This window comes from Orycteropus afer, unplaced genomic scaffold (assembly GCF_000298275.1).
Source record: "Orycteropus afer afer isolate SDZICR_OR568_19922 unplaced genomic scaffold, OryAfe1.0 scaffold00114, whole genome shotgun sequence".
Taxonomy (NCBI): Eukaryota; Metazoa; Chordata; class Mammalia; order Tubulidentata; family Orycteropodidae; genus Orycteropus; species Orycteropus afer.
The window spans coordinates 6,020,966-6,040,767 of record NW_006921701.1 but is presented as its reverse complement, the minus strand read 5'-3'; the positions used below and the strand labels follow the sequence as shown (position 1 = coordinate 6,040,767).

General features: G+C 38.8%; 1 protein-coding gene across 1 annotated transcript in view; it reads left to right on the top strand.

Moving 5' to 3' along the window:
* Positions 1 to 19,802, top strand: part of POLQ (DNA polymerase theta) — a 222,700-nt gene that overhangs the window by 115,038 nt on the left and 87,860 nt on the right. The window contains exons 18-22 of the mRNA XM_007943887.1: positions 747 to 943; positions 4,701 to 4,941; positions 8,931 to 9,124; positions 17,189 to 17,320; positions 18,548 to 18,722. Coding sequence (XP_007942078.1) covers positions 747 to 943; positions 4,701 to 4,941; positions 8,931 to 9,124; positions 17,189 to 17,320; positions 18,548 to 18,722 — 939 coding nt within the window. The remainder of the gene's footprint in view (positions 1 to 746; positions 944 to 4,700; positions 4,942 to 8,930; positions 9,125 to 17,188; positions 17,321 to 18,547; positions 18,723 to 19,802) is intronic.

The window sequence follows — 19,802 nt, the reverse complement described above, 5'->3', positions numbered from 1 at the left end:
GACCTGAAGGGCAGCTAGGGGCCATAGTCTCAGTGGTTCCACCAGGCTCTGTTGGACCAGCAAACCTGGTCCCCACCTTTAAAAGAACATTTTAAAGGAAGCTTGCTATATAGTGTCTGTTGCTGAGTAAATATGAAATATTTTCAGTTGTTTTGCAGGAAAATATGTTAGGGTGAATAATTACCTACACTTCTACTTCTTTTATTTTAAATGTAATATTAAGTGTTCATACTAATTGCCCCTTGAAAAGGAGTTCCTTAAAAGTTCATTTCAAAGTACCTTTCCTGCCTTTAACAAGAAATACAATTTTATTTTTACAAGTCTTGATATTTACATTTTTTTCTCCTTCCTTGGTGGCACAATGGTTAAGTGCTCTGCTGCTAACTGAAATGTTGGCTCAAACCCACCAGCTACTTTATGGAGAAGAGACCTAGTGATCCTGCCCATAAAGAAGGAAACCCTATGGGGCAGCTCTACGCTGTCATGCAGGGTTGCTATGAGTCAGAATCAATAACAACAATTAAGTGGAGCATTATAAATCATCTGGCCCAAGCAATAAGTTTTGGATTATGGAATCACTTCTAGATAGCTAATATGACCTGGGTAAAGTCATGTTGAATTAGTGCTCACATGGAACCAGAACCTAAGCCTTCAGAGTCTTTATCGGTCTTTTCATTAGGAGGTTGTTGCTTGAAATGAATGCATGTCACTTTGCCTTAAAACTTTTTTTTTTTTTTTTTTTTAAGAAATCAGTGCTAGTTTGGCACCACCTTCTCTGGATCCAAGCCTGACTTTGAAAGATAGGATGTGGCACCTTCAATGCTGCTTGCAAAAAGATTCTGATAAAGAACATTCTGTTATCATCTATGACTTCATCCAAAGCTATAAAATTCTTCTTCTGTCTTGTGGTATCTCCCTGCAACAAAATCATGAAGATCCAAAGGTTTCGTATCTTATTTAATTTTTATGTACTTAAAATATTAGTGTTCATGGCTAATTCTTAAATGACTTGATATTTATTTAGCTATAATAATGCATGTTAAATCTTTTAGTCACTCCTTTATTCAGTAATCTTATTCACCCAGAACAGAAAATTATGCACAGACGCCTCTGTGTAGATAAAAGAGGTGTCACAAATTCCAAACCCTAAAGTTTAAACCTATCCTCAGAGATTTATTTTTTTAATTTTATTTTTGGTGAAAATATGCACAGCAAAACCCACTCCCATTGTGCCCATGACCATGTATAGGGTTGATAGACAATGTTTCTACAAGTGTATTTATATGTTTTCTAAGAATTCCCAAGTGTATATAGTACAGCTGACAAGGGACAAGGTTGTAGTCACTTCTTGGCCACAGCCAGCTACCTAGACGGAGCAAGTAGTTAGACCTGTGGGCTCAGGACCATAGTCACAGGGGATATCAAACTCAATCGGCATAACATTCTACACTAAAACGTTGTTCCACATCCTACTTTGACAAGTAGTGACTGGGATCTTAAAAGCTTGCAAGCAGCCATCTAGATGCAACAATGGGTCTCTCCTTGTCCAGAGCAAAGAAGAATGAAGAAAACCAAAAATGTGTGGAAACAATTAGTCCAAGCGACTGGTACACTATTTGATCCTCAGGCTATTCGACTATGAGACCAGAAGAATCAGATGGTGCCTGGCTACCACTGTCAACCACTTAGAGGGGTATCTCTGTAGGAGATCCTGGACAAAGGGAGAGAACAATGTGGAACAAAACTCTAAAACAAACAAACAAAAAAAGGGACCAGGTTTGCTGGTCTGATAGAGCCTGATGGAACAGCTGAGACTATGGCCCCTAGCTGCCCTTCAAGTCTGGAATTGAACCCACTTCCATGGCTTCCAGCCAAACAAAAACAGGCATATGAGCTGAATATTTACATTAGGTAAATACACTCCTTGGAGAGATCATTCATGGGAGAACAAAAGGTCTGTGTATGCACAGGGAGACAGCTTGGGAACAGAAGTGCATGAGAGGAAAAGACAGAGAAATGTAAGTATGGGGAGGAAATGGGAGGGGAGCTGTTGCATTGTGGGAAATTGCACAAATGTCATGAGACAAATTGTATGCGAGCTGCTGTATGGAAAGTGAATTTGCTCTGTAGACTTTCGTCCAAATCACAATAAATTTTTTTTAAAAAACAAACTCACTCCCATTGCAGTTTCTAGGCATACTGATCAGTGACATTGGTTACATTCTTCTTATTGTGTCAGTGTTCTCATTATTTCTCTACTAGTGGTTTCACTCCCATTTGCTTAATCTCCTTGCTCTTCGACCTTATCATTGTGGTCTTAAATAAGTTTTCACACTATTTGTCCCTTTAAAATAGCTGTTGACCCTTTGGTCTTACATAGATAATTTTTCTTTTTTAAAAGAAATTTAATACTCAAGGATGACCATCTTTACTATTTGGGCTTAACTGTTACTTAGGTTAAAGGTGATTTCAATTCAGTGTTTGAAGAGCAACTCAGGGCCATAGTCTCAGGGACTCCTCCAGCCTCAGTAGATCCAGTTAGTCTGGATTCTTTAGCAAATTGAAGTTCTGTTCCATATTTCCATCCCTTTTTATCAGGATTCATTTATTGTGTTCTTGATCAGAACATTCAGTGTTGGTAGCCAAGTACCATCTCATTCTTCGTTCTCAGAGATTTTTTAAAATTTTATTCTGGTCATAAATTCGAAGTTTCCTGGCTTACATTAAATTAGAAGTGAAAGAAGAACTGTTATATTTAGCTATATGATAGCAGGATGTTTCAAATATTCATGAAAGTGGAGGCAGAAAATAGGAAAAGTAGGTGGCTATAAGATGTCAAAAGGAGCTCTGGTGGCATAGTGCCCAAGGCACTTGATTGCTAACCAGAAGGCTGGCAGTTCAAATCCATCAGCTACTCTTCAGAAGGAAGATTGGGCAATCTATGTCCATAGTGATACCACCTTGGAAATCCAAGGAGGGGTTGCTATGAGTCGGATCCAACTCAATGGCAGTGAGTTAGTGAGTTTGGTTGTTTTTTTTTTTTTTTTTTTTTTTTAAGAAGTCAAAAGGGATAGTAGTTAGGGGCGATTTAGCATAGGGGCAAATCATGTTAGTAGTCCCTGAGAACATTTCTATATAATAGTAGCAACCTATGGTATACCCTACATACCCTTAATAAAGGAGGCTTGATGGCACAATGGCTAAGCACTGGGCTGCTAACCAAAAGGCTGGCAGTTTGAATCCATCCAGCAGTTTTGTGAGAGAAAAGACCTGGCAACCTTCTTCCATAAAGATTACAGCCAAGAAAACCCTAAGAGACAGTTCTACTCTATCAGATAAGGTCACTAAAAGTTGGAATTGACTTAAAGACATCCAAAAACTACTACAATAAACATTAAATAGTATTATGTATTTTTTGAAGATATTTATTTTTAATATCATAGTCCTCAAAGGGATAAAATGTCACTCTTTTCCCCTGTTGATGCTATATACATGAGATGAAGAATTTAGAATTGAGAAATATTACCAGTTGGTAGTTGTTATCAATATGTATATATATAAAACCAACTCATTGCCATCAAGTCAATTCCAACTCACAGTGACCCTCGTTGGGTTTCTGAGGCAGTAAATCTTTACGGAAGTGGATTGCCTAGTCTTCCTTCCGTGGGGTGGCTGGTGGGTTTGAACCACCAACATCAGTAATAATAGGATAATTTTTAGATTTTTTTAGCTTTTTTTTTTTTTTTTTGCAAAGATTTTCAAAAACAACATCAGATAAATTCCATATAGTTTTTAAACTGATGTTTCCTGGATATAAAAAGTTGTCACTTAAAACGAGAATATGAGCAATATGAGCCTCTCACGAAAACTGCAGGAACATCTTAGATTTATGTAACACTTTTGGCTTAAACTACTTGAAAATATTTCATTCTTAGTTTTGTTAATCACAGCATTTTTTTAAATTTAAGACAATAAATTATTATTTTATAAAATCTCACCTTCATGAGAAACGTGCCAACTTTTAAATCAGATTATTTTATCTAATACTCCATTATAAAACTTCATTCTTTACTTACAAAAGAAATAATTGAGTCATATGATAATTGTCAGAATTATGAACAAGGTTTAGATTTTCTTATTCTAAATCCAGTTTCTTATCTCCTAGATATAGTTTTAAAACTACACATCTTCTAGTCTTACCAGGAAGCTAAAAATAGCAATCATATGACCAGTTGGATGGTCCTGGTGACAGGATCTCATCCTGAGAGAAAGGTCTATAGGTTTTCTAAAACTATGGATATGAACTTTTTGTGGTAAAACGTTTATGCCTTACTGTTTCTGATGTTGAAAGAACTATACACACTAACCTATATATAGGCTCTACTTTACTATAGTAGCTGAGCTAAAATCAGCCTTAGGGGAGTAGAGTTCATATGCATTTTTCAGAAACATGGTTTCAGTTAGCTGAGAGGCACTTGATTCAGCAGAAGCATTGAAGTGATGGAACTTTACTTCGAAGACCACTGCTGTAATCGATATTATAAAATGAGTTCTATAATAATTATCCTTTCTGTCTCTTCTGGGAAGACCACTGAAAATGAGTGAGATTAGAAAAATGAGCTGCTTTTATTTTTCCTATTTAAGAATACAGTAATATCTTTGAAAAATCAAGTAAATACTCATATTACAATCCAATTTAGGTGGCATGCTGGTTATTAAATCCAGATTCTAAGGAGCCAACTCTTCACAGCATAGTTACCAGCTTTCTTCCTGATGCGCTTCCACTCCTGGAAGGAATGGAGACCGGACAAGGGATTCAGAGCCTGGGGGTGAATATTAGCACTGAGCACTCAGGGCGATACAGAGCATCTGTAGAGTCCATTCTCGTCTTCAATTCTATGCGTCAACTGAATTCTTTGTTGCAGAAGGAAAATCTTCAAGGTAAAAACAAAGTATCTGGCATCTTTATGATGCTACAGACTGGGGATGGTTATATATATTTAACCACTGTTTGTCACAAATGGATAAATTATACATTTTATGCAGACCCTGCCTTTGGATTAAGGCACTCTGGTGGCGTAGTGCCTAAAGCATTTGACTACTAACCAGAAGCTTGGTGGTTCAAACTCCGCAGAAGGAAGATGGGGCAATCTATTTCCCCCAATGGGGGTCACTGTATCTCGGAATCAACTTGATGTCAGTGGGTTTGGTTTGGTTTGGTTTAACTCTGGATTGTCTAGTGCTGGGGTTGAGAAACTTTTTTCTGTAAAGAGCCTCATAGTAAATATTTTTGACTTTTCAGATGAGATGGTCTCTACCACACATACTCAATTCTGTCATTGTAGCCCCAAACCAGCCATCTGAAAAAAAGAAACAAACAAACAACAAAAAAAATGGACTGCCATCAAGTCAATTCTGACTCACAGTCACCCATAGGTTTCCAAGACTATAAATCTTTACAGAAGCAAACTGCCTCATCTTTCTCCTGTGGAGTGGCTGGTGGGTTCAAATAGCTGACCTTTTGGTTAATGGCCCACGGCCTTAACACAACACCATCAGAGCTCCTTAAAGCAGCCATAGATATTACAAAAATGAATAGGCATGTCTTCAGAATTACATGCTTTCAATCTATTTGTGAGAGAACTGTTCCAATACTTAAAGACAGTTATTTCATCTGTAAAAAGAGAGGACTGTGGGTTGCCGCAGCTTTAAGATTGCCTTGCCAAGTCAGGGAGGGGATGAGGAGCAGGCAAGCAGAAAACCAAAGCTTTCCTGCTGCTTACTATTAGCTTTTTATTGATTGAGCATCTGCTTAGTTGTATCCCTTTGACTTGGTTCCAGGGTTCTGGCAAAGCTAGTCCTCCCAGCCTCTGCTTGCTTGTTTGTTTCTGCACCCCACCCGCTGTTTATGTGGGAGGTGGGGCAAGTCTGTGCAGCTGCTCATGCTGCCATCTTACTCTAGAATCTAATGAAATCCTTTAATTTTGTAAATACTTCATATTTACTTATTATAAATCTAATCATTCCATATCTGCAGTTCTTGGGGATCTAAATCTGTTTGTTTTTTCTGTGGCATCTCATTCATACTTCTTTGCTATCTTGTAGTTTTTCATGCTTTTTGTGCCTCCATATGAATTTAATCTATGGAGCCCTAGAGGTCTATCTTCGAGGAAGCCTTTCTTTAGGAAAGTTTTGCTCCTGCCTCTGGTGGTTACTGCATGAAAAGACTGGGTTAGCCTTTCTTGACGTTTTGGCTCAGAACAGAAGTCTGAGACTTAGCTTTTCCTCCTGTTGCTATTTCAAGGATCTTTATCCTTCATTCTCTTCGTTATAGGACTCATTTTCATGACATCCTTACTCCTTCCCACTGACTGTGTATCCAGCCTGGGTTCCTGTCACTCTGACTTTGTATTGCTCTGACTGCTCCTGCTCCTGTTCTGGCTCTAGTTCCTTCTACTTCATGGGTCCCACATCTCATGAAGTTTTCCTCTGGCTCCCGGCCTCCAAAGCCAGCTCCTAACTACCTGGTACCTGCTGCTAGCCGTTTTTGTTTTTGGTGATGTTTATGTGGCTTCATGGAGATCTCTCCTGCTCTTTGAGACCAGCAGTGCTTCAAAGAATGTGTATTGGGAGTCTGGGAGGGCAAGTGGTGTTTTTGAGTCCTAGTGACCCATTGTCCTAGAAGCTGAAGTTGGTCTGTGAGTTTTGTGTAGCCTGTGAGTTTTTTTCTTAATGATTTAGGACTATATTTCCCATAGTACATTCTATGAACACTTTCTTTCCAGTATATTAATAGATATTATATTAAATAAAGGGTTTTATAGTTGTATTACAGCACCTGAACTCACCTAAATTCCTGAGGGAAAAGAATCAGTATCATAACAAAGCTGGTTTCTGTGAGGTGGAGGTCCAGGCATACCTCTGCTCTCCAACTCTTTCACCATTTCAGACACCAGTCATTCTCCCCATGGCACTCTCTACTTCTCTTCTGGGTTCAGTAATTTGTGGCAGTGGCCACACATAACTCACACACCATACTCACAGTTATGAAGTAACAGGCTGCAACTTGGGATCAAGATCAACTTGTAAGTAACAGAATACACCTCAGGAGATGGGACAGCTGCCAACCAGGAGAGCACACAGCTCCCTTTTGGATATGCTAGCTGACAGCCCTTCTCGGCCCACAGGCAGGCATTTCTTTAGGCTGTGCATGTGCCCTTTTCTGCCTTTGGCCTCCCTGCTGGCAGCCTCTTTGCTGCTAACTTCTGCAACTCATGGCCAGTGTAGCAGCCCACTTGGCTGCTGCCCTCCTAGCAGGAGTTTTTTCCTGTCACTGTTGGCTATGCTGCCAGACCCCTCTAGGCTTCTGCCACCAGGTCCCTCTAAGCCTGTGTTGCTGGTTCCCTGTAGGCCTTTGCCTTGTTTGGGCAAGTATTATAGCTCTTTAGCTCAGCCAGCCAACCTCCTACCCAGAGGCACCTGCTTGCTTGCTCTCTCTCTCTCCCTTTCTCTCTGTCTCTCTGGCCTGACAAGCCCACTGTGTCGCCTCACAGTGTTACAGCTCTTCACTCACAGTATAGCTCTTTTAGGAGTTTCTCTCTGCCTGTCTCTCTCCTCTTGCCTCTAAAAACCTCTCTGGAGTTCTCCACTTTATGATCAAGCTCCTTGTCAATTTCAAGGCATGACCCTCCCAACAGGACCACAAACCAACCAATCCCTGCAAGTCACTCAATCCTATTGGGTGGCTTTACGTACCATTATTTTCATAGAAAATTGACCAATCCCTGTAAGATGCATAAAATAGACCAATTACAGGAGAGACTGCAGGCCAGCCAATCATTTTTGGCAGAATTATAAATCCAAGCCCAGAAAAGGCCATATATAAAGAGATGCTCATTTCATTACAGACCTCCCCTTAGCCTTTTTGTCCATAGTTTCTTATACATGCTTAACATTTAGAGGATTACTTCCCCTTTACCAGTCGAAAGTGATCAGTAACAATTAGTTCTTCAGTAGGGCAAATTCCTTAGGATGAGATCACTGAGGTACCAGCCACTCAGGTCTGCTGCAAATGTCCATCTGATCTGGTTAGATTCTTCAAACGACCATTCCAACTTTACCCTTTCTGGTCTCTGATAAAAATTAAGTGTAAGATAATTATTCCTTTGCTCTGAGCCTCTTGAGGTATCAGCATAGTAAAATCGTTAAGAGATGTTAGGTTTGGGCATGGTACTCTAGTTTAGCACCTGCATCTGCCGTAGTCCAAATAAGTCAAATAAATTTGGAATTTTCAGTAAATATCCAAAGGGAGCATATGGAATGTAGAAAAGCACAGTATGTACGGTAGTTCTCAACTCTGCCTTTTTACAGAGAATCTTTGGCATGAAGATTCCAATGAATATCCTGGTTAAACTGAAATAGAATATGTACTTTGCTGAAAATATCAGTAGATAAAAAAATAGTCTGATTCTTACTTCAGGAAAATTATCATTTACTATTCAACAAAAGCATTGAAAATTATGAAACCTCTATATTTAGTTCTTTGTGCCAACATGCATGTACCCCAGAGACAGGAATCTTAGAAATGATTTCAGAAAATTAACCCTTTGTAGGCAGCTCAACAAACAAGATTGGTGACCCTGCTCCTGCTAAGAACAGAAGCAGAAACATATTGTGATAAGTGTGGTTACTTGTAAACTAAACTCTTCACAAAATTGCCAACTCGTCCACTCTGCATACACAAGAATGGTAGTTCAGTGCTTCTCCTTTTGTTGTTGTGGAGGTGCTGCGCAGGAGACAAGAGCCTGAAGATTGAGTAGCATTTCTGGATTTTTCTTGACAAAGTTCTATTTATGTTTAGGTAATACTGCTGATCTAGTCACTTAACTGATGAGTTAATGTCTTTAGTTTTCTTTTTCTTTTTCTTCCAGGTGTTTTCCATAAAGTAGAAATGCCTTCTCAGTACTGCCTGGCCTTGCTAGAACTAAATGGAATTGGCTTCAGTACGGTGGAATGTGAAAGTCAAAAACACATAATGCAAGCCAAACTGGATGCAATTGAGACGCAGGCCTATCAACTTGCCGGCCATAGTTTTTCCTTCACCAGTTCAGATGACGTTGCTGAGGTTGTATCATGGAAATAGAGGATTTACAGAAAGAATTTTTAAAAGTTAAAAGTGATTTGTATATATGTATATTTATTAGGATGTGTATACCTAAACACCAAAGATTATTAAACAAAAAGTTAACTAGAATTCTTTGGGGATAGAGTATTCAAGCATCTAGTTTATAAGTTACTTCTATATTTATGAAAAAGAAAAAAACAAGCTCACTGCTGTGGAGTCAGATCCGACGCATAGCGATCCCTCCTTGGGTTTCTGAGGTGATATCTCTATGGAAGTAGATTGCCCAATCTTCCTTCCAAGGAGTGGCTGGTGGGTTTGAACCACCAGCCTTCTGGTTAGCAGTCAAATATCTTAGGCACTATGTCACCAGAGCTCTTATGAGAGAAGGAAAAGTAGCTAAAAATTAAAAAAAAAAGGGGGGGGGCAGTTCTTAGAATGTAAACTCCATGAAATACACTCAGTACTGTTGGTTGAACAAGTGATCCTTGGTGGTAGTGGTGTAACAGGGTAACTGTTTATCCGTGGAAGTAGTTAGTTAATGAATCCTCACTCCTTCTCCACCTTAATACCTTTTCTTAAGAATAGAAAATTAGATATTTTTCTAAGATGGAAATGGAAAAAGGATTTTTTTGAGTTTGTTTTATATAAATTTAATTTTTTATCACCTTACATAAATTTTGACAGATCTTACTCTTGTTTTTATTATCAGAGTTTGGGGTTCTATTATTCTCTCTCTTTCCTACACTTCTTCCCTATAAAGGATACTTGAATTGTTGTGGAGGGGCTCCAAGCACAGCATGGATGCTTACACTAGATGACGTTGAAGTTCCTGTCTCCTAGATGTGATTCAGTAATATGGTGACTTAGTAGAGATCTTGGCTTTAGAGCCAGACTGCTTGTGTTTGAACCTCATGTTCTCTGTTTACTATCTAGCTCCATGACATTAAGCCAATGCCATCAACTCTTTATGTATCATTTTTTTCATCTGTAGAATGGAGACAATGATAGAATTACCTCATAGGGTTGTTATTAGGAATAAATGATTAAATAAATGTAAAACACTTAGGATAGTGCTCAGTACGTAGTAAGTGTCCAATAAATATTATATATCCTTATAAATCTGTCTTTCTTAAGCTACATGTTGTAGAGAAAATGAGGAAAATGTTTTTCTTAATTATATGGTACATTTGTACTGAATTGTGTGGTAGTTTTTTTTTTTCCTTCCCTTTATTTTATTATGAATTCTTTAGCCCAGTAGTCTCCAGGACCCTATCTAGCTGATAACTTATAAAATTATCGAGGGAACTTACCAGAAATAGAGTCTTTGGGTTTCAGCATAAAGTAGGTCTAGGGCAAAGGCAGAAATTCATGCCTTTTTGATTCAGTTGGGTACTAAGGCAAGTAAACTCTTGGCCTAGATCAAACTCTATGCTAGAGTTTGATATTAGTTTGTTTCTTAAGTTTTCATGTTGAAATGGAAATTATATTTAAGGTAACCTAACAGTTTTACATGTTTGCTGTTTGATCCTTGGGAGCTCTCGTAGCATATGCCTAAGGCTTTGACTGCTAACCAGAAGGCTGGCAGTTCAAACCCACCAGCTGCTCCTCTGAAGGAAGATTAGACAATCTGTTTCTGTAGAGATACTGCCTCAGAAATCCCAAGGAGGGATCGTGATGAGTTGAATCAACTTGATGGCTATGAGTTTAGTTTTTGGTTTGTGATTTTAATTTGAATCTTTGAATTAGGCACAGTATTAGTTATCATCTAGAGTTGCACTGTCCAATACAGGAGCCACTGGCCACTTGCAGCTATTTTAATTTTAATTAAATTGAATTTATAAATTCAATTCCTTAATTGTGCTAGCCAAAATTTAAGTGCTATGTAGCCACATGTGGCTAACAGCTGCCATATTAGATGCTGTAAATACAGTAAATTTCCATTATTGCAGAAGGTTCTGTTAGAGAGTAGCAGTCTAAATAAGTGGTCAGCAAACTAAAGACTACAGGCCAAATCCATCCTACCATCTGTTTTTTGTAAATAAAACTTTATTGGAACACAGCTATAGCTATTTATATATTGTTTTTGGCTGCTTTTGTTCCATAACAGAAGAATTGAGTAGTTATAACAGAGATAGTAAAACCCACAAAGCTGAAAATATTTACTGTCTAGGCTTTTACAGAAAATGTTTGCTGATTTGTGGCCTAGAGGACAGTGCAGGTTAATATAAAGAAAAAGGATTTTAAACCTAGAAAGCTTTGGGTTCTAATTCTTATTCCACTGATTTCTAGCCATGCAACTTTCAGCAAGTTTCTTAACTCTCCCAGCCTATCTAAACTTTCAGTTTTGTCAAGGAGTTGTTATAAAGGTCATGTGATAGCACATGCTAATAGTTGGTACCTAGTAATTTCTCAATTAATATAAGTGCCTTTTATCCCCATGTAGCTCAGCCCCCTCATTTTACCAATATGTTAGTTGAGACCTGTTATTGTTATGTGCCATTGAATCAGACCCGACTCATAGCGATCCCTCCTTGGGTTTCCGAGGCAGTATCACTATGGAAGTAGATTGCCCCATCTTTCTTCTGAGGAGTGGCTGGTGAGTTTGAATGGCCAGCCTTCTAGTTAGCAGTCAAGTGCCTTAGGCACTACGCTACCAGAGCTCCCAGTTGAAACCTAGTAGGGGCAATTAATATATAAAAGTTTTCAAAACTAATTTTGAAGGCTTCAGCAAAAATAGACACTTAAGATAAAAAAAAAAAAAACTTTTAAATACATAACTTGAAACCTTTGTGTTGTCTTAGTCATGATAGGTCTCCCTTCTGGAATTGTTGACTTATTGTTACTTTAGTAATTTTTCATTTTTCCTATCTAGTTCTTTCATTCTGTCTCTTAACTTGCCATTCATATACCTTTTGATATCCATTTCAGGATTGCCTGATATAATACAGTATGCTGAATTAAATTAAAATTTCAGATAAACAAAGAATAATGTTTTAATATAAATATACCCATGCAATTCAAATTTAACTGGGCATCCTGTAATTTATTTGCTAAATGCGGCAACTGTAATCCCTATGTATGCATATGTTCATATGTATATTACACAATTCTTGGGTAAAAAAGTTATTAACATCCTCAGTAGACTTCAGTATTTTCCATTCCTAAGACCCAGTTCAATTTACAGACCATCTAAAGAATAGATTTGATTCATTAAACACCAATGACCTAAAACCAGAAGAATTGTGGGATGACATTAAGAACATCATCCTTGAAGAAAGCAAAAGGTCATTAAAAAGACAGGAAAGAAAGAAAAGACCAAAATGGATATCAGAAGAAACTCTGAAACTTGCCCTTGAATGAATAGTACCTAAAGCAAATGGAAGAAATGACAAGATAAAAGAGCTGAACAGAAGATTTCAAAGAGCTGCTTGAGCAGACAAAGTCAATTATTATAATGAAATGTGCAAAGACATGGAGTTGGAAAGCCAAACGGGAGCAATGCGTTCAGCATTTCTCAAGCTGAAAGAACGGAAGAAAACATTTAAGCCTCAATTTGCAATACTGAAAGATTCTATGGTCAATATAAGGTGCTCTGGTGGCGTAGTGCCTAAGGCACTTGACTACTAATCAGAAGGCTGGCAGTTCAAACCCACCAGCCACTCCTCAGAAGGAAGATTGGACAATCTACTTCTGTAATGATACTGCCTTGGAAACCCAAGGAGGGGTCACTATGAGTCGGATCTGACTCTATGGCAGTGGGTGGTATGGGCAATATATTGAATGATGCAGGAAACCTCAAAAGAAGATGGAGGGAACACACAGTTGCTGTACGAAAAAGAATTGGTTGATGTTCATCCACTTCAGGATGTGGCATATGATCAGGAACCAATGGTATTGAAGGAAGAAGTCAAAGCTGCACTGAAGGAATTGGTGAAAAATAAGTCTCCAGGAATTAATGGAATACCCATTGAGATGTTGCAACAAATGGATGCCACGCTGGAGGCATGCCAAGAGATTTGAAAGACAGCTACCTGGACAACTGACTGGAAGAGATCCATATTTGTGCCCATTCCAATGAAAGGGGATCCCACAGAATGTGGAAATTATCAAACAATATCATTAATATCACAGGCAAGTAAAATCTTTGAAGATAATTCAAAAAAGGTTGCAGCAGTATATTGACAGAGAACTTCCAGAAATGCAAGCTGGATTCAGAAGAGGATGTGGAACGAGGGATATCATTGCTGATGTCAGGATGGGTCTGGGCTGAAAGCAAGGAACACCAGAAAGATGTTTACTTGTGTTTTATTGACTAGGCAAAAAACATTCAATTGTGTGGATCATGACAAGTTGTGGATAAGATTGAGAAGAATGGGAATTCCGAACACTTGATTGTACTCATGAGGAACCTGTACATAGACAAGGAGGCTGTCATTGAAACAGAACAAGGGGATATTGCATGGTTTAAAATCAGGAGGGGAGTCCATCTGGGTTGTATCATTTCCTATACTTGTTCAATCTGTATGCTGAGCAAATAATCTGAGACTATATGAAGAACATGGCATCATGATTGGAGGAAGACTCATTAACAATCTGTGATACACTGACGACATAACTTTGCTTGCTGAAAGTGAGGATGACTTGAAGCACTTACTGATGAAGATTGAAGACTACAGTCTGCAGTATGGATTACACCTCAATATAAAGAAAACAAAAATCCTCACAATGGGACCAAAAAGCAGCATCACAATAGATGGAGAAAAGATTGAAGTTGTCTAAGACTTCATATTACTTGGTTCTACAATCAACACCAATGGAAGCAGCAGTTAAGATATCAGACATCGTACTGCATTGGGCAAATCTGTTGCAAAAGACTTCTTTTAAGTGCTGAAAAGCAAAGATACCACCTTGAAGACTAAAGTGTGCCTGACACAAGCCATGGTGTTTTCATTGCCTCATATGCATGTGAGAGCTGGATAATGAATAAGGAAGACTGAAGAAGAGTCGATGCTTTTGAGTTCTGGTGTTGACAGAGAATACTGAAAAGACTGCTAAAAGAACTAACAAATCTGTCCTGGATGAAGTGCAGCTGGAATGCTACTTGGAAGTGAGAATGGCCAGGCTTTGTCTCACCTGCTTTGGTTATGTTGTCAGAAGGGACCATTCTCTGGAGAAGGATGTTATGCTTGGTAAAGTGGAAGGTCAAAGGAAAAGAAGAAGGCCCTCAACAAGATGGATTGACACAGTGGCTGCAATGAAGGGCTCAGATATAGCAGGTATCGTGGCACTAGCAGAGGACCGGGTGGTGTTTTCATTCTGCTGTTCATGGGGTCACTATAAGTTGGAGATGATTCGATGGCACCTAACAAACAAGAAGAAGACCCCAGTTATTCACATACTTGAAACTGACACACTGTCTTTCTCACTTTTGGTCTAGGAAAGCACAATGTCAAAGGGACACTGAGACCCCATCCTCTGACTTCTAACTTCATGAGGGTGAGACACAATCACCATCAGCAGCATCAGCCCAATGCTGATCCCTATGAAACGGAGGCTATACATGCTGTCACCCTCTGTTTTGGTTCTCTAGTGCTGCTCTAACAGGAATACCACAAGTGGAAGGCTTGAACAAACAGGGATTTACAGTTTAGGAGGCAGGAAGTCCGAGTTCAAAGTGCCAGCCCTAGAAGCTGGGTGAAGGCCCCTCAACCTTGGGCTTCTGCTCTCTCTTGCTCCTGGCCTACTGGAGCTGGAGGCTTCCCTTAATTCAAGAAGCTGCTTGCTGCTGAGGCTGACAAACCCAAGGTCAACAAGTAAAATGGCACAGTAGTAAGATTATCAGGCAACACAGCAGGTCACTAGTTCAAGTCCAGAAACAGTGTCAAGGTTGGCAGACAACATGGCAGGCCACTGAACTGAAAACTAGGCCAAATGAAGGATTCAGATATGCCAAAAAGCTCAAGATCTTTCTCAAAGTGTCTCCTTATATACTGGAAACAGATCCATCCCCAAGGCAGATACTCAGCTATTCACAGTAGATTCCACCACAGAGTTGATTACCAGTCTTATCATGGGGAATCACTATATCCAGCTGCCCAGCCACTCAAAACCAGCACCAGCCAAGTTGACACATAACCTTGACTACCACACTCTCCAACCATTTTACCAATTCTGACACCAGCTGTCCCTCCCATTGCACTCTCTACTTCTTTGCTGGGTTTGATAATTCATTGCAATGGCCACACATAACTCAGAAAATATTCACAATTAATGGAGTTTATTAAGGAGGCAGATTACAATTTAGGTTCAGGAATGCTCCAGATGCAATTCTTTGATCAGAATAGCACTTTCTTGGCTGTACCTGTAGTTGTGCCTCTCTTTGGTCATTGGCCTCTCATCCTGGCCTCTGCCCTGCTCAAGCAAGTGTTACAAAGCTTTTTTAGCTCTGCCAATACATGCACCCCACTCCACCAGCAAACCTCTTGCCCAAAGACACTCAGCTTCTTGCTCCATGGGGGTGGCAAGCCCACTGCTCTGACTTCTGTCTTGTGGTAGTTTCTTGGCTCTGCTGCTGCTATCTCTCTACCATCTCTCTGCAAAAGGATCTCTGGTCTAATCATGCACTCCACTCCTGCTTCTTCTCTTTTGATGGTAGTGAGATTCCCCTTTTCCGTCTCTGAGATGCCTCATTTTAAACCTAGCAAAATGGCAAAATTGACCAATCCCCACATTAGGGTCCTGCACACCTTATTTCTATGGTCCTATCCCCACGAGAAGGCGCTCTGGTGGCATAGTTGGTAAGGCATTTAGCTGTTAACCAAAAGGCTGCCAGTTCAAACCCACCAGCTACTCCACAGGAAGAAGATGAGGCAATCTACTTCTATAAAGATTGTCATGTATCTTACTTACATTGTTAACAAGGTATCTAGTCCCCTTTGTGGACCACAAGCACCTCACATTTACATAGTCCCATCCAATCATCAGGGAAAGTCACAAAGACCATGGCTCAAAGAGCCATACTAAGTAATTCAGTGCATCACACACAAGCATATCCTTTCCTTCACCTCCACCCCAACATGTTGGGAAAAACTCTTACATTTATGTAAATGTTTTCAATTTTTAGAATTATTACTGGGAAAATACTCAAGGTTCACTATACTCCACTCCTGGTATATACGTGAATGAGTAGATACCAAAGATAATGTCTTGAGTTATAACCCCTGTAATTTGAATTAGTGAGTTTTAGGTTTATACTGGGTCTTCCTCTGCCCCAGAACCTGGATCTCTGCCCTGTGTAGGGTCTGTGTTGCCCCACTGGGTTGGCAATCTTCTAACTTTTTGTTTCCAGGGCCTCCCTGGGTTCATCATTATGATCGTGGAACTAGATGACTTTTTGAACCCCTTCTAACTTTAGTGTTCTCTGACACAATAGCAATGTAGTCTATCATAGTGTTCATGTTATGCACTCTCTGTGGAGCTTAAGTGATTGAGTAGCAGCCATGTTGGTTACCAATTTAAGTGTTATTTAGCAGAGCTTACAATCCTCAGAGCCACCAAAGTCTCATTGTCAGTAATTTATTCACCAGTTGCTCATCACAGAATATACATTCCTATGTTCTTGGCTATTTAAAAGCCTGGTGTTAGTGTTAATCTAATAGTGCCTAAATTAGAATATATAAATAAAAAAAAACTAAACTCACTACCACTGAGTCAGTTCTGATTCAGAGACCCCCATTGGGTTTCCAGGGCTATAAATCCTTATGGAAGTAGATTGCCTCATCTTCCTTCTGTGGAGCAGCTGGTGGGTTTGAACCTCCAACCTTCTGGTTAGCAATCAAATGCCTTAGGCACTGTGCCATCTGAGCTCCTTAATTAGGGTATAGGCAGCCTAATTTCACTGCCATCATTTATTAAATGTGGTAATTCCAAATTGTCCAAAATAAGTTTTTCTAATCCATGTTAAGATGTAGAGATTGCTTTCTCAGATAACTTAAAAAAAGAATGCTTTCTAATGACAGTATCTGTGATTTGATTATTGACTAAAGAAGTATTAATTTCTTACAGGTTTTATTTTTGGAATTGAAGTTGCCACCAAATGGAGAGATGAAAAACCAAGGCAGCAAGAAAACTTTGGGCTCTACCAGAAGAGGTCGTGACAATGGACGAAGGCTGGGAAAACAGTTCAGCACTAGTAAGGTGCTGTCACAGGGCAGAATCTGAACTGCTTGTAGCTTTTTGTTGTTTGCAGGAACACTGATCAAAGCAAGATCCGACGTAGCCGTTCTCTCACCAATTGAAAATTTCCAGATAAAAACAAATATATTTTTGGTTCAGTGGCCCACAAAAACTGTGGAGACATTCTAATGTGGAAAATTTGGATCATACTCAGTTAGTAATTGTGTCCCTCCCATCACTATATACATAACAGTATAAAGGTTTGTAAACTCAGACCTGTAGACATTATTTAATTTTTATGTTTGCTACTCTTGGAGTAAAGTATAGTTTGTATGAATTTATGTGAACATGAACAAAGATGTGGAATAACTAATAATGGAAATAAAAACAAGAGCCAATACAATAAAACTTTTTTTTTTCTTTTTCAGTTCTAGGACCAAAATAGTAAGCTTTTCATGGCTTTGTTTAAAGAATATAATCTGCTAATTTCAAAGTAAAATGGCTAATCTCCATTCATTGAAAGTATATGCAATAGTGGGAGAGAAGTGAGGAATGGCTCATTTTCACATTTTTTACTGAAAGAAGTTACAGTGGAACAGTAAGGGCAGAACATGCAGTCACCACAGCCATGGAGAGCTGTGCTATTCTGTAGAATTTTGACCCTAGTCCATTAGTTGTGACTTGCCTGTCCCTTGGCAGTTTCCACATCTCCATGCTATAGGACATTGATTTATTTGATCTCACTGGAGCTTTTTACCTCACAAATTTCTATTCTTTAATGGTTTATTGAATATATATAGCATGGAAAATTCAAGATACTTAAAATGAAATGTCTTCTGATTTCCTTGTACAGAAACCATGAAAGTATCAGGAAAGGAAGGGAGAAAAAAAAAGGGAAACTTATAATCACGTGAGGAATGGAGAAAGAAAATGAATAGGGAAAGAAAGATGATGTGATCTCTTGGGTTAGGAGTAGGGAGACAATAAGGTTACTAAGTTGATATTTTATTGAACTTTTTAAAAAGGTAGATCTAAATTGCTGTTACTCAGAATTAACTTGTTTGCATTTTATGAACTGTAGTTGTCATAGTTTTATCATTATGGTGATTCCCAATAAGCCCCAAACAGTGATTTTGAGTTATAGATGCAGCATCTATCAAATTCTATGTTCTTTAGCTAAAAGAGATTCTGCTTTGCTATGGGATTTGGCCAAGAATCCAATCTTACCTTATTATATTTCTTTGGCAGGATATTTTAAATAAATTAAAGGCACTCCATCCTTTACCTGGCTTGATATTAGAATGGAGAAGAATCAGTAATGCTATTACCAAAGTGGTCTTTCCCCTGCAGCGGGAAAAGCGTCTGAACCCTTTTCTTGGAATGGAAAGAATCTATATGGTATCACAATCACACACTGCTACAGGTAATGAGGAATCTTAAATATGAATAATACCCAATTTTGAAAGAAAAAAAAATTTATATATGTATTTGCTTATGATAAACAAGGAATTCAAGTGTCCTTCATTGGGATCAATGAAGTTCCACAAACATTTATCAAACACATATTACATGCAAGGCTTAGACACTACTTAGATTCAGAAATGAATTTTAGTAAGGTACAGTACCTTCTTTCAAGTACTATTTAGAGTGATTGGAATATCTGAGACAGTGCTTTGGATGAGAGAATATGCAGGAATTAAATATTTAAGTCAGTAATCTTATCTGGTTTCATTCACAGCCCTCTCCTGAGCCTTTTGAGATCTCCCCAAGTTAAATCTAAGTGGACCTCTGGGGCATCTGTATAAGAGAGCATCTTACCTTACTCAAACAGAAAGAATGCTTCAGAGTCTTGGATGTCTCAGAGCCTTCTTGGGTTAGGTATAAGGTATTCTGGTGAGGGAAATGCATTTTTTCCCTACTGTTTTTGTGTGCTGCCAAGTAAATTTAAACTCACAGTGAGCCTATATGACAGAGTAGAATTGGCACATAGGGTTTTCTAGGCTATATATTCCTTATGGAAGCAGACATGTTTCTCCCATAGTTTGAACCTTGACCTTTCAGTTAGCAGCCAAGCACTTAACCATTGTACCACCAGGGCTTCTTATATACTTCCCCTAGGCAGTCTAAAACTCAAATATTTGTCAAACACAATGTGCAGAGGAGGAAAGGGCATGTTACTATCTCATAAGAGAGACAGTTTAGATTCTTTGTATAGCATGTGGGCTTTGAAATCAAACTTTTACAAGATTTGAACACTGGCACTGTGAATTTTTAGGTAAGGTGCTTGACATCTAAATGCCTATTTAGTGAGGTCATTCCAAAGATTAAATAGATTAATACATGTAGAATGTTTAAGACATATAATAATAACAGTAATAATAAAACTCACTGCCATCGAGTTGGATCCGACTCATAGTGACCCCTCCTTGGGTTTCTGAGGTGGTATCTCTACAGAAGTAGATTGCCCAATCTTCCTTCTGAGGAGTGGCTGGTGGGTTTGAAC